General features: G+C 39.2%; 1 protein-coding gene across 4 annotated transcripts in view; it reads left to right on the top strand.

The window, feature by feature from the left end:
- Positions 1-13,066, top strand: part of MCTP1 (multiple C2 and transmembrane domain containing 1) — a 448,799-nt gene that overhangs the window by 299,225 nt on the left and 136,508 nt on the right. For all 4 annotated transcript variants that reach the window (XM_074952853.1, XM_074952855.1, XM_074952856.1 and 1 more), the window contains 5 exons: positions 506-608; positions 2,639-2,741; positions 3,071-3,172; positions 3,529-3,603; positions 5,676-5,795. In XM_074952853.1, coding sequence (XP_074808954.1) covers positions 506-608; positions 2,639-2,741; positions 3,071-3,172; positions 3,529-3,603; positions 5,676-5,795 — 503 coding nt within the window. The remainder of the gene's footprint in view (positions 1-505; positions 609-2,638; positions 2,742-3,070; positions 3,173-3,528; positions 3,604-5,675; positions 5,796-13,066) is intronic.

Raw genomic sequence — 13,066 nt, 5'->3', positions numbered from 1 at the left:
AGCAAATGCTACTTCATTTTATTAATTAATCAGATGGGAGGGGGGAATGATGCAACAAAGTGAAGTGGTTGTCTTCTTCAAGTAATCGTTATGTAAATAAAAATAGACCTAGAGCCGGACACACACACTCTTCCACCCGTGAATTAGTTTGAGTTTTTATTATTATTTGAGGGAAAATATCTAACTTGAAGTATCAGCTGAATAATTTGCATCACATTATGCCTCTTTCTTAATTTCCTGTGTGTCAGGATGATTTAATTATCTGATCAGTATAGCTAACTATATGGTTGATCATGCAGGGTGCTGAGACACTTCAAAGCCTCCTGGTTTTGCTCAGCACATTGAAGGATCATGCAGTTTGTGATCAGAAAAGCAGTACATATGAATTTATCTTTACATTCCATGCTTTTTTTTTTTTTAGTCCAAGTTGAGAGGAGGTTCTGTGAGTTTTAGGTGCAGAATATTCATGGATTTTGTTCCATGTTCTCTCTCTCTCTCTCTCTAGGTAAAAGTGACCCATTTTGCGTAGTTGAGTTGAACAATGACAGACTGCTGACACATACAGTCTACAAGAATCTCAACCCTGAATGGAACAAAGTCTTCACATTGTAAGTTTTTAAAATCAGAGCTACCTACTGCTAAACTAGGAAGATAGAGTTAGAACACTGTTATTTTTTTAAACCAAATAATTCATTGAAAAGGAATTCAGTTGAGGATAACAAAAAAATGTTTTCAAAGAAATGAAGACTAGATCACTTCGATGGTAAGAAAAGAAGTCCCATTCCGATGAGATGCTAAGTGTGAAGTGCTGAGCATTCTAAATTCCCACTAGTTTTAGTGACAGTTGATGTCACAGGACTAGGGCCTAGAGTTTGAAAATGAGGAAATGTATTGATGCTTATGAACTTTAGAAAATGTAATTATAAAACACTAGTTAACTGTGGGAAGAAATGTAAAACACACTTATTTTTCTGTCAGATCTTATTGATTATTTTCCTCTCATTTTGTCAGATGACTATGGCACAATAGTATCCTATATTACACTCATGCAGTGCTGCTATTGGATAATATATATCTGAAACATTCATTTTGTGGAGGAAGTGGTGCACGTTGTTTTTATTTCTCTATGGTTTTGAAAACAATAAAAAGTTTTGACAAATTCAAAGCACAATTTTTCTTCCAAGAATGAAGTGTCACCTTGTTTCTTTCTTTTTTTAATACTTTGTTTCTCCCTGAGTGTATCGCCACACCAATGAGGAGAAAACTGATCAGAAAAATGAAATCTGCAAACAATCCTCTCTAAAACCCAGTAGAAACTTCAGCTTTTTGTGTGTTTGGCATAAATGAGAATATCAAGTATTGCTCTTGATCCCAAAACAACCTCTAATTTAATTTCCCCATTGTTCTTAAAATTTGTCAGTCATCTCTTTACAACCTATGCTACAGGATCTATAGATCGTTGCTCCCCTTCCTCTGTGATGGGGCCTTAGTAATGAACGCAGATCAAAAGAAAAATCCCACAGCAATTGTACTTCTCAGTAGCTTCCTCACAAGTTCTCATTTATGAATCTGTAAAAACACGCTAAATTCTTCATTAATTTTTTTAATTAATGCTAAGAGAATCAGCAACTAATCAACCTCCACTACCTGACTACGTTCTCTGAATGAGGAATCAGACATTTTTGTAAAGGACAAAAGACTGGTCAGAAACTAGAAAAACTCATACAATCATCAAGGAGGATCTTCACAGGATCTTCTGTAATACGTATAATTGTATCAATTGTTTGGGATATTCTCAAATTTGCTGATTGATTTTTGCCTTTAAAAAAAAATTTCCTACATGTGTGTGTTTTACTCAAGTTCAGTTATTTTCCTTTAATTCATGTTTTCTGGGTAAGCAATTTGATCAAAGAACAAGTGCTGTCAAACAACTTTTGTTTCTTTTTCCAAACCAAAAATCTGAGTAATCGCATAAGATTTTACTGCATACAGTGCCATCTGCTATGCATGGTAATGGACTATTTAATATCTAGTAGCTGAAATACTATAAAATGCTGAATAATGTTATATGCTTTGTATACATCTTTCCAAATTTCTTTTTAGTGTGGCTATTGAATAATTCGGATTAAACTAGAATTTTGGAAGTAGAGGGCTCATTCTGAGCCCAAAGATCTGCTCAGCTAGTTCATTATTATTTACTTTCATTTAGAGAGTTACAGCTATCAAAGAGGTTGCCATTTGAAATTATCTCAAGGACAGTAACATTTTAAGGGATAGTCTTTTATGGGTATCAGATCTGCTGTCTGCATCTGTAAATCCCTTAGTGCTACTCAGCACTGCCTTTCATTGTAACTCTTGCTGTGCCCACACAGGATAGAAGATTTAAAGAATCAGGTCTATGATGTAAGGTCGTGCAAATGCTGCCATGCTGCCTATGAAGTGACCAAAACTGTGGTTTTCTTGCATTCAGGGGCTTTTCATTTACCTAAATTTTGTTCCCTGGATGCTTTTAAAAAATATACGTATTACTTGCATTTTGCTAACTTTATTATGTTTTTGTCCTTGGTAACTATTGATGTCAGTGACATTTCCCCCTCTCCTCCCACCCCCCCCCCCGTGTGTATTTTTTCCTGAATAGCAATATTAAAGATATCCACTCAGTTCTTGAAGTGACAGTTTATGACGAAGATAGAGATCGGAGTGCTGACTTTCTGGGCAAAGTTGCGATACCGTTGCTGTCTGTAAGTTTCATTCACCTGACATATTGCTCTGTATTTCTTTTGCTCAAGGAAAACATAAAAAAATCTCAGCTCTGTCTGTCATTTCTCAACCAAGGTCTGTAATAAGAACACTAAAATTTTTAACATACTCAATTCACGGCCATGTTGAATCCCATGATAGTTAATTTTTCCTGACAGACTTGGTCCTGGTAATGAACAGGTACTTGTCAGAATTGCCACAGTTGTTTTGGGTTCTCTGTCAGTTTCAGCAGCTGGGGGTCAAAGGTTACTGAGGAAGTGTATTCAGTGGAGACCGCGAGACAGACGGCTGTCATGTCCTTTTCCCGCAGATTCAAAATGGTGAACAGAAAGCCTACGTCTTGAAAAACAAGCAGCTGACAGGGCCAACAAAGGGGGTCATCTATCTTGAAATAGATGTGATTTTTAATGCTGTAAGTCTTAACTTTGGCTTTTTTGTACTGCTAAAGAGTTCAGTTTCATGAAAGCTTTTGTTCCTGATTTGTAGAGAATTTCTGTCATTCCTCATTTTCTCTAAACCTTGATGTATACTACAGAATACTCTTCTGCCACTGGCTGGCACACCCACTCTTTTTGTTCCTGTGCTGCTGCTGCTGCTGCTGCTATGGCTGCTAATGTAAGAAACGGAAACTCGTGCCTGTGTGTACATTTATATTTTATGGGCTTGGCAGCTATGACTTTGAAACTTAATAGTTATTGCAAATTGATGTCTGTATTGTTAGTGAGTGTTACGTAAGCCCATAACATTGACACATATTTTGATGTATAGGTGAAAGCCAGCATACGAACATTAATGCCCAAAGAACAGAAGTACATCGAAGAGGAAAACAGACTGTCTAAACAGGTAAAGCAGAAGAAAAGACTAATCCTTTTGCAAAGACTTAACATCAGCCATAAGCTTCTAGACACCTCATGTCAAACTTCATTGGGGGAAAAGAATTACATGTCCACGATCTGTTTACAAAACTAAATTATGAGATTCAAGAAGAGAGAAAAACAAATATATAATTTTTATTATGTCAGTTCATCGTCAATTGCAATTTGATTTCCATGAAATGTGTGCGTGAGAACACAATTGAAATCATCAGTGTGTCCACACATATCAGGTTATAGCACAGGTGGATCTAAGCTAAGTCTAGCATAAATTTATGCCGTTAACCTTGATCTGAAAGCACTCCATTTTGTTTGTGGGGGAAAGGAGAGTATTAACATTCTCTTAGCTAGGTTTTAAGTGTTGTGCTCTATTAGAATCTCAAATGAGACTACCAAAATCAAATAATCTATAACTTTTCAGGGCCATCCGATTGGGAAAACTGTGTCCCCTTTTCCTTTTCAAATATTTTTGCCTCATATGGTTACGATATTTTCTGGTAATAATTATTTTAAAGGCACATCTTACGTTTTTGTCCTCAATTATATTTGATACAACTTTTTTTCACTTTCGACAGTACTGTATTTTAGTTATGTAGAGTTGGGTATTTGGTTGGGCTGTGAGGAGTACAGTTTGTTGTTGTTGTTTGTGGTGGGAAAGGGAGAGGTTTTAAACAATTTTATTTTGTCAGACCCTAGGCTATTCAAATACTAATGAGCCTTCATAAACATTAATATGATTTGCAATATCTGCCACATGAATTATATATGCATTGTCCATTGTATTTCACTGAAGAGATTGTAAAGGGCAAAATACCGTCTGTCTTCACTATTGTAAGGAAAGCAGTTTCTAGAGCTGCATTTTTTCCTCATTATTACAGCAAACAAACAAGAAGGCCTTTTATTCAAGATTCGCTGTTCTCCCCACTTTCATAACAGAAAATGATGGTTATTGTACTTGCTTGCAGTTGGCAATAAACTTTAAATACCCTCTTTTAGTTTTAGGATATTAGCTTATAATATAATACATCATATAAAAGAAAAGGGCTATTCAAAAATTACAAAGGGAGATCTTGAATTAACGGTAGATACAGTAGCATTTTAAAATGTCTACATTTCCTGATGATCAGTGGGATTTTACTTTCACAGATGAATTTAATGTGTTAACTTAAATTAAATGATGCATTACTACATTCAGCTCTCTTATAAATTAGGGCTCATTATCATTTTAGGTAATTTAAAGAGTTTTCTCCCTGAATTGAAACCTGTATCTCTGTATGACGCAGTTTTGTGCAGATAAGAATAAGACCTCTTATGGTTAAGATTATAGGGATAAATGCTATAAAATACGTGATGACTGCAAAAGCAACTATAGCAAGATATTCTAAAGCAAAGGGGAAAAAATTGGATGCACTGAATATAGGTGATCTGTTCGATTAGAGCTATAATTTTGCACAGTTTGTGCACAATGGCCGACAACACAAATTTTTAAAACAAAGGCCAAGATTTTCAAAACATTGAACTCATGGGAGTTCAAGAGCTCAGCACTTTTGAAAAATCAAGCCACTTACTTACTTACTTACTTACAGCCTAAATGTAGTCTGAAAAACCTAATATTAGGTACCCAATTTTGAAAAATTTTGTCAACATATTTAATAAAACTCCCAAATTTCACTGACCAAATAATGCTTGAATTTTTGCAAATTATGTTTCATGTTCTTTTTTATTATATTTTTTAAACACAATATCTTGAAATGTTTGGGAGAAACAGACATTTGTATGTCATTCAAAATTATAAACATTAGAATTAAGTTCAACAGGTGATAAACTGACTGACTTGTATAACTGTCTAGATTTGCTTCCCCTTCCCATTCTTCAGTAAATACTGATATTATTCTAGATCTGTAAACTAAACAACTTGACATATTCTTTCAACTTTACTAACTTGCTTTAATGAGAATGAGCTTGAAGATGTTGTAAGCTCTCTTGATAGTTTGAAGTCTTGTTTTTTCTGAATATATTTTCATCTTTTCATCTTTCCCACAGCTTCTATTAAGGAACTTTATCCGCATGAAGCGATGTGTCATGGTGCTCATAAATGCTGCCTACTATGTTAACAGTTGCTTTGACTGGGATTCACCCCAAAGGAGTCTGGCTGCTTTTGTGGTATGATCATCTTGTAATACTTCATATAATTATCAATTACCTTCTGTAATCATAGTTGTGTGTTTGTGTAGCAGTTAAAGTTAATGTCAAAGATGCCATGATAAACTCCAGTCCTCAGAATGGCTGTACGCATTTAATCCTGGCTGAAATTGGACCTGCTGTACCCAGGTGTCTGTCACAGAACATATTTTTAAATTTTCATTTCAAAAACAATTAATTTTAAAATTGCATGGGTGCAAAGAGGGAAAAGCTTACTAGTTTATACTCAAATTTGTACTTATCTAAATAAAACTAGGTTTCAGAGTAGCAGCCGTGTTAGTCTGTATTCGCAAAAAGAAAAGGAGGACTAGTGGCACCTTAGAGACTAACCAATTTATTTAAATTGGTTAGTCTCTAAGGTGGCAGTAGTCCTCCTTTTCTTTTTTTAAATAAAACTAGTTTGTGATATAACAAAAACACAGTTTGGTAAACTGTGGACTGGACCCTAGTCTTCTTACCCTCACAAATAGCCCCATTGACTTCAGTTTGATCAATTTGCTGAATATGGCACAATTAGTCGGAAATTGTTTTTAATGCTTTTGATACTTTGAAATAAAAATGGATGAAAACAGTGGCAAAGCTTTCATAAGAATTTTTAGTACACATCATCAATAATAAATGTACATTACATTGGGATCAGCTCCTTCATCTTTTAACAAAAAATTATACTTTTAAAATTGTTTTTAAAAAAAGTGAGCATCCCTAAATACCAATAGCACCTATTTAGATAAAATGTAATCTGCCAGTTAAACTGCAATTTTTAAAAATCACCAGATACCAAATTCTGGCCACAGTTCTGCATCTAGTGATCCCATGGAACTTACTCATGCTTGTCAAAACTGGAAAATACTAAGTTAAAACTCAACATTTACTAAGGGGACACAATGTATGTGCCTTTTTTGTTTGTTTTCATTTTACAGTACATGAGCTACCAATAGGTGGCCAGATTCACTGATTGGGTTCGGCTGGTGAGAAGACCAGCTGTAGCAATAGTCGTGTGTGCGCGCACACACTTTTTTGAGGGGCTTGGAGCCATGTGTTGCAACTCACAAACTGGGAAGAGCTGCCTGTGGCATCTTGGAGCTGCACTGAATTAATGTATCTTCCAGGGAGCATCTGCTAGCAGGGCTCCTTTCATATGATGGCTAAAATTTAAAGTTATTTCCTGGCAGAGGACAGCATGAGTACCACTACCGCTAGAAGGTGAATTTTTTCTTGGTTGCAGCTTCCAGCAGAGGTGGAGGGGGCTTCAGCTGTGCCCCAAGATATGATTGTAGCACAAATGGTCAGTCTGTATTTGAACTCCTTGGCTGTTTTTGACTTATCCCGCTATCTAAAATAATTTAAATATCCTTTTTAGTACTTCATTGTTTGAGTTCAGAATGATAAAACTTTTAGGATAATGCACATTTCTCCATAAGGCTCTGTCCTATCCTATATAAGTTCTTATACCACACTTGTTGTCATAGTACCTGAGCCCTCTCCAGTAATGCATTAAGTATCATGACCACATCTGCCATGTGTTGGTTGTTCTCTCATCCTCTTTTCAAAGGGAGAGGTGTGTGCAGAGGAATGTCTTGTTTTGATAAAAGTTTTTGTTGTTGTTTTTATTCATTCATTTATTTATTATATAAGTGTACCTGTTGCTGTGTGTTTATATTAGAGATGTAAAAGAAATGTGCCTTGCACTTGGAGCAAAAGTGGCTTTGTGATGATCCTTAGTTCCTGGGGTTGTTCATTACACAGTCTCGGACCACCTCTGGTCTGAGGTTCTGTCTCCTACACAGACAAGCTTTACTCCTACTGTTGAGAGTTCCATTGTGCTACAGAAGCGAAGTTGTTGACTACTGTCTTTGTCCTTTAGACAGTCTCTTAGGTACCCTCGGCACAGGAAATGGAGCGCTTTGAAGATAAGGACTGAGACCTTGAACTTGATTCGCAATTCTATGGAAAACCAGTGTAGAGAGTGGAGGACGAGTTTGATATGCTCACAGTAGCTTGTGTTGCAGAGGAGACATGCTGCAGCATTTTGTACTAGTTGTATTGCTATTAGGATTAATACATACACATCTGTTCAGTTTTCCTTTTGACTTGGAACTCCATTTTAATATCAGTAGAAGACAGGAAAGAGGAGTGATATCCTGCTTTGTGTGTCATTGGTAGAGTCTACTTCACTTGCCAGTCTTTCTCATGGTGCACTGCTGTCACTATCAAGAAAGCTGTGTCACCATTAAATCTTAACAGAACAAATTCTGTATGACCAGAAGCAATCATAACAAGCAGCTGAGAATAGATAAATACAGATATTTTATTTTAGTGCCATAATATACATACTTTTTAACACTAGCTATTGTACATTGCAGTAAAAACATATTTCTGGTTATATAACAATATACTTTCTTTTCTATTCACCAACACAATTCTTTCTTCTGCACAGAAGAGAATTGGTTCATAATTAGATTGACTTTAGGAACAGATGTTGATAAGCAGTACCAATTTCAGTGTTGTGACTTTAAATGTGTTGTGGTCCTGCCCTGCAGAAGCGGGTGTCAGGTATGGCTGCTATTTTGGAATCTCTCTTTCTGAGGAGCAAGTCCCTATGGGTGTTTGTGAACCATTCTCCCTCGGTTTCAAAAAGCATTTGTAATGTTGCCTATCATAAAATAGACATTTGTTACTTAAACCAAAGCTATAAGAACGTCAAAAAGGGATTGCAAAGCTGTGGAGTTTTCATTTCAAGATGGTGGCTGGGATTTTCATAGCTTCCTTGGGTCCTGGCAAAATCTTGCACAGCCTTGTGAAAGTGTGACTTATTTCAGTTGGCGGTATTGTGTTGTCTTGTGCTAAGGTTGTACCATTATTCAACACTCCCTTTGGAAATCAATTTTATAATAATTCTTACCTCATATATATCACTTTTCAGCTTCGAAGTCCTTTACAAACCATAGCCCTTAGAGGACTTCCAAAGACCATAGAATAAATCAGTATCAGTGTCAGTAAATCAGTAACGGGGATTAAAAATAGGGTTTTCCAGGTTCCCAGCTCCATGTGCAGAAAGGAAAATAATGTTTTACAATAAAAGTTTAAAATTAACATTCAGCATTCCCAAAAAACCAACACCAATCCTTTTAGAAGACAACAGCGAAACCCAACGTGGAGTTTCTGGACCAAGCTGTATTTAATAGTGTTAAAAAAAAGATTCAGAATAATTTTACAAAAGTGAAATACTTTAGGTATGATTTTTCACATCATAATCCACAAACATCTCATCTGAATAACCAAAAGTTTAAAAAAAAATCACAAATACCCATTCTTTCCACCTCCTCCTCCTCTTCCCCCCCAAAACACACACACTCTCTCTCTCTCACTCGCAGAGGACTAGCTTAACTTTCATTTAACTTAAATTTAGAGATGGAGTCAGAACTTTAACTATGAAGTTAAAGGTACACCACTGAGAAATAGACTTTAGAATGGAAAGACATGCAGACCCTTAATTAATATTATGATGCTATAATAAGCTACAGGTATTCACTCTGGGCTTTTTGCACATTGAAGTGTTCACTGGGGCACTTTTCAAAGTCAGTAGGTTTAATAGTAAACACTTAAAATTTTGTCAGCCAGAATGCTCATCTCAGAGAATTCAAAAGTTTTCAGTGGATGCTTTCTGATTGCTTATGCTCCAGAACTGAATTGCTTGATGAACTTTAGAATGTAATGATACTATGAAAAAGACTTTGTAAAAGTGTCATCATGGAATTCCGTGTTTATTTTTTTCTCAAGAATTTCCAATAACATTTGCTCCGTTTGTAAGTAAGAATACATTTTATCTAACTCCCAGTTTTACAAATTCAGTCTGGGATCTGAAAGTCAAGCTTGAGGCATTCTGGCTAATGCATCACCTATACTAAATATTTTCCAGGTCTCTATTGCACTTTTGAGTACCATTATTTTCAATGGGAGTTCAGGGATTTAGCTCACTTTCTTTTTTAGCCGTGCCTCAGTATGTCACAATAAATATAACAGTATTGGAGGGACACTTTATTTTTGAACAGTAAATAATATACAAGCTCTTATTCCAAAAACGTAGCTTTTAAATTAATAAGGCAGTGCCTCTGGATATCCCATTTATGTATAAGTAACTCATAAAAAATAAATTTCTTCTTTGAGTGCTTCCTCAAGTCCATTCCTCATTAGGTGTGTGTGTGTGCCAAGTGCACCGTTGCCAGAGATTTTTCTCTCAGTGGTATCCGTCGGGCCAGCTCTAGCTCCCTCTGGAGTCGCATGCTTGCGCACTGGTATAAGGGGCGCTGCCGACCATGCACCCTCTCAGTTCCTTCTTACCGCCTGTGATGGTTGCTGGAATGACCCTTCTTGCTTCAGCAAGGCTTCTTTCCAGTGATTTTTGGACTCTAACTCTTAGTTTATCATAGTATAGTCTATATTGTTGTTGTAATTAGTGTTTGTGTACATATTTAGTGTAAATAGATTGTCTCTATCGTCGAGGGACGTCTTCACCCCAGGGGGAGAACATGCCTTGGTCTCTGGGCTTCAAACTTCATGCCTCCTTTGGCAAACCTGTGCCTACGAGCAACACACACTCTAGCTGCTAGGACAAGTGCCAGATCTGTCTGGACTTTAGACCCCCACACTAAAAAAAGACTGAGACATCAGGTTGAAGGCTGTCCTTATGGAAGCCATCATCAGGCCCACCTCAGCCGAGCTGCTCCAATTCAGCACCGAGCACTTTGGCATCGGTGTGAAGTGCTCCTCCGGCACCATGCTCTTCTGGAAACTGTTCACCATCTCTGGTGCAGAGGAAGAAACACAAAAAGCAGTGTACCAACAAAGGGTGCTCGCTGGTGCACCAAAAGGACAAGCTGGGGGAAAGCAATGCAGTGAGACCCATGCTGAGCCACTTTTCCACTCCCGGCCCCACAGATGGCACCGTTGACTCCACCTAGAGCGTTGAGTTCAGTGCAGTATCTTCCCTGACATCTGGAAGTCACCATGGCGTCAGCAGTCTGACTATCCCATTGACCCCGGAGTCTTTTCAGCATCCAGGAATTTACTATCTCTCCTGATACCCCCCAACTCCAGTGTCAGCTCTGATGACCAGAAACAGGAAGAACAAAGGAGCTTCAAGCTCCTTCCTGGTACCTTCGAGAGGCAATCAGACCCTGATCATGTCATCCTGACCATCTCCAGTCTGCCGCCAGTCCCCAGACCACTGGCACCACATAGAAGCAGATCTGGGTATCGCTCCTCTGTGGTCTCCAAGAGAGGACTCCTTTTCTGAGTCTGAAGGGGAATCCTATGTGCAATCTAACGGTCACCACCAGTACCCATCTTAAGCGCTACAGGATTTTGGTGCCAGTCCCACCACCGGCACTGGCCAGCAGGTCACTGGCCAGTACAGTAGCTTTATTGGAACCCATGGGGTTTCTCCCAGTACCAGATCTTCCTCCCATTGCTCTTACTCAGGGGTTTCCAAGAAGCAGGCTACTGCTCCTTCCTGCTCTGCACCGGAACCTGACTCTGGGACTGACCCCAGTACCAACGTTAAGGATATGGCTCCTGTGGACATTTTGAGGAAGAGGAATGAGCCCATCCTCTGGTGTAAGCCTCTTTCTCCTCCTCCTCCCCAGATGAGGCTATAGCAGGACCCAGTAGCCAGCTTCTGCAGGATAACTTCAGGGCCCATCAGGACCTCCTCAAATGGGTAGCAGTAAACCTGGTGCTTAAAGAAATCACACAGCCTTATTGATATTCTGGCTGCAGCAGTTTCCTTCAAGGTGGCTTTACTCATCAATGTGGCTGTGATATGTCTGGTCAAGGCCCTGTGGCAAATTCCTTCTTCACTTTCCCCCCACCTCAAAGAGGGCAGAAAAGAAGTATTATGTGCCAGTGTGTGGATTCAAATACCTATACTCACACCCCCCTACAGTATCCCTGGTTGTGGCAGCAGTAACGAGAGGGACATGCAGGTCCAGTTGAGAGCTAGCCCCCAAATAGAGATGCCAAGAAACTGCACCTTTTTGGAAGAAAGGTTTATTCGACAGATAGCCTTCAACTACGTATCTCTAATCTGCTGGGGGAGATAAGACTATAATTTGTAACTAAATCTCTGCCCCAAGATTCAAGGCTGAAATTTGTTGCCCTGTAGGAGAAGGATAAGAATGTGGCCAGGACCTCTCTCCAGGCAGCTCTGGATGCAGCTGACTTGGCAGCCAGGACAATGGCCTTCACAGTCACCATGAGGCATTGTTCTTGGCTTCAGTCCTCTGGACTTCTTTGCAAGGTCCAACAATCCATCCAAAACCTCTCCTTCAAAGGCTCCTCTTTATTCTTGGAGCAGGCGGACACAAGACTTCATGGTCTAAAGGACTCAAGGGCCCTCCTCTGATCCTTGGGCCTTTATGCTCTGTCGGCTTCCAGGAAGCACTTCAGGCCCCAACAGCCTCCTCGTCGCTTGGTGCCTCCGAGAGAGGATTCCCATAAAAGAAAAGGGAGAGGTTATAAGTGGTGCCATCCACTCCCATCCACCTCAACCTCCCAGAGATACTCTGGAGGCCCAAAGTGGGCCTTTTGAAGGTGCGCCTGAGGGCACTATACCAGTCACTACTTCAGATCTGACTTTCCCTTCTTTTTGGACCATCTGTCCCATTTCAGCCTAGCATGGTCTGCATAACATCAGACAGTTGGGTGCTCAGTAGGGTGACAGTTGGCTATACCCTTCAGTTTTTATCCACTTCACCCCCACCCCTCTTCACGGACCCTTCCCATTAGCAATTCCTCATCCAGGAGGTGCAATCCCTCCTATGAATGAGGGCTGTGGAGGAGGTTCCACAAGACTTGAGAGGGAAGGGGTTTTACTCCCAATACTTCCTAATCCCAAAGGCCAGGTGGGGTCTCTGGCCCATTCTGGATCTGGGTTGCCTCAACAGATATCTAAGAAACTGAGGTTCCATGTGGTCTCTCGGACCTCCATCATTCCCTCCCTGGATCCAGGGGACTGGTATGCTGCCTTCCACTTAAAGGATGCATGCTTTCACATTTATCTTCAGGGGCCACAGAAGATTTGTCAGATTTATTGTGAACCAATGCCACTAGCAATTCACTGCTCTCCCCTTCAACCTGTCAGCAGCCCCACAGGTTTTCACAAAATGTGTGGCAGTAGTAGAGGCCTTCCTCAGACGGTGACGACTGGCTGATTAAAGGTCAGTCAGAGACTC

This window comes from Natator depressus, chromosome 5, assembly GCF_965152275.1.
Source record: "Natator depressus isolate rNatDep1 chromosome 5, rNatDep2.hap1, whole genome shotgun sequence".
Lineage (NCBI taxonomy): Eukaryota > Metazoa > Chordata > Testudines > Cheloniidae > Natator > Natator depressus.
Note: the sequence above shows the minus strand (reverse complement) of the source record. Positions and strands in the feature narration are given on the sequence as shown.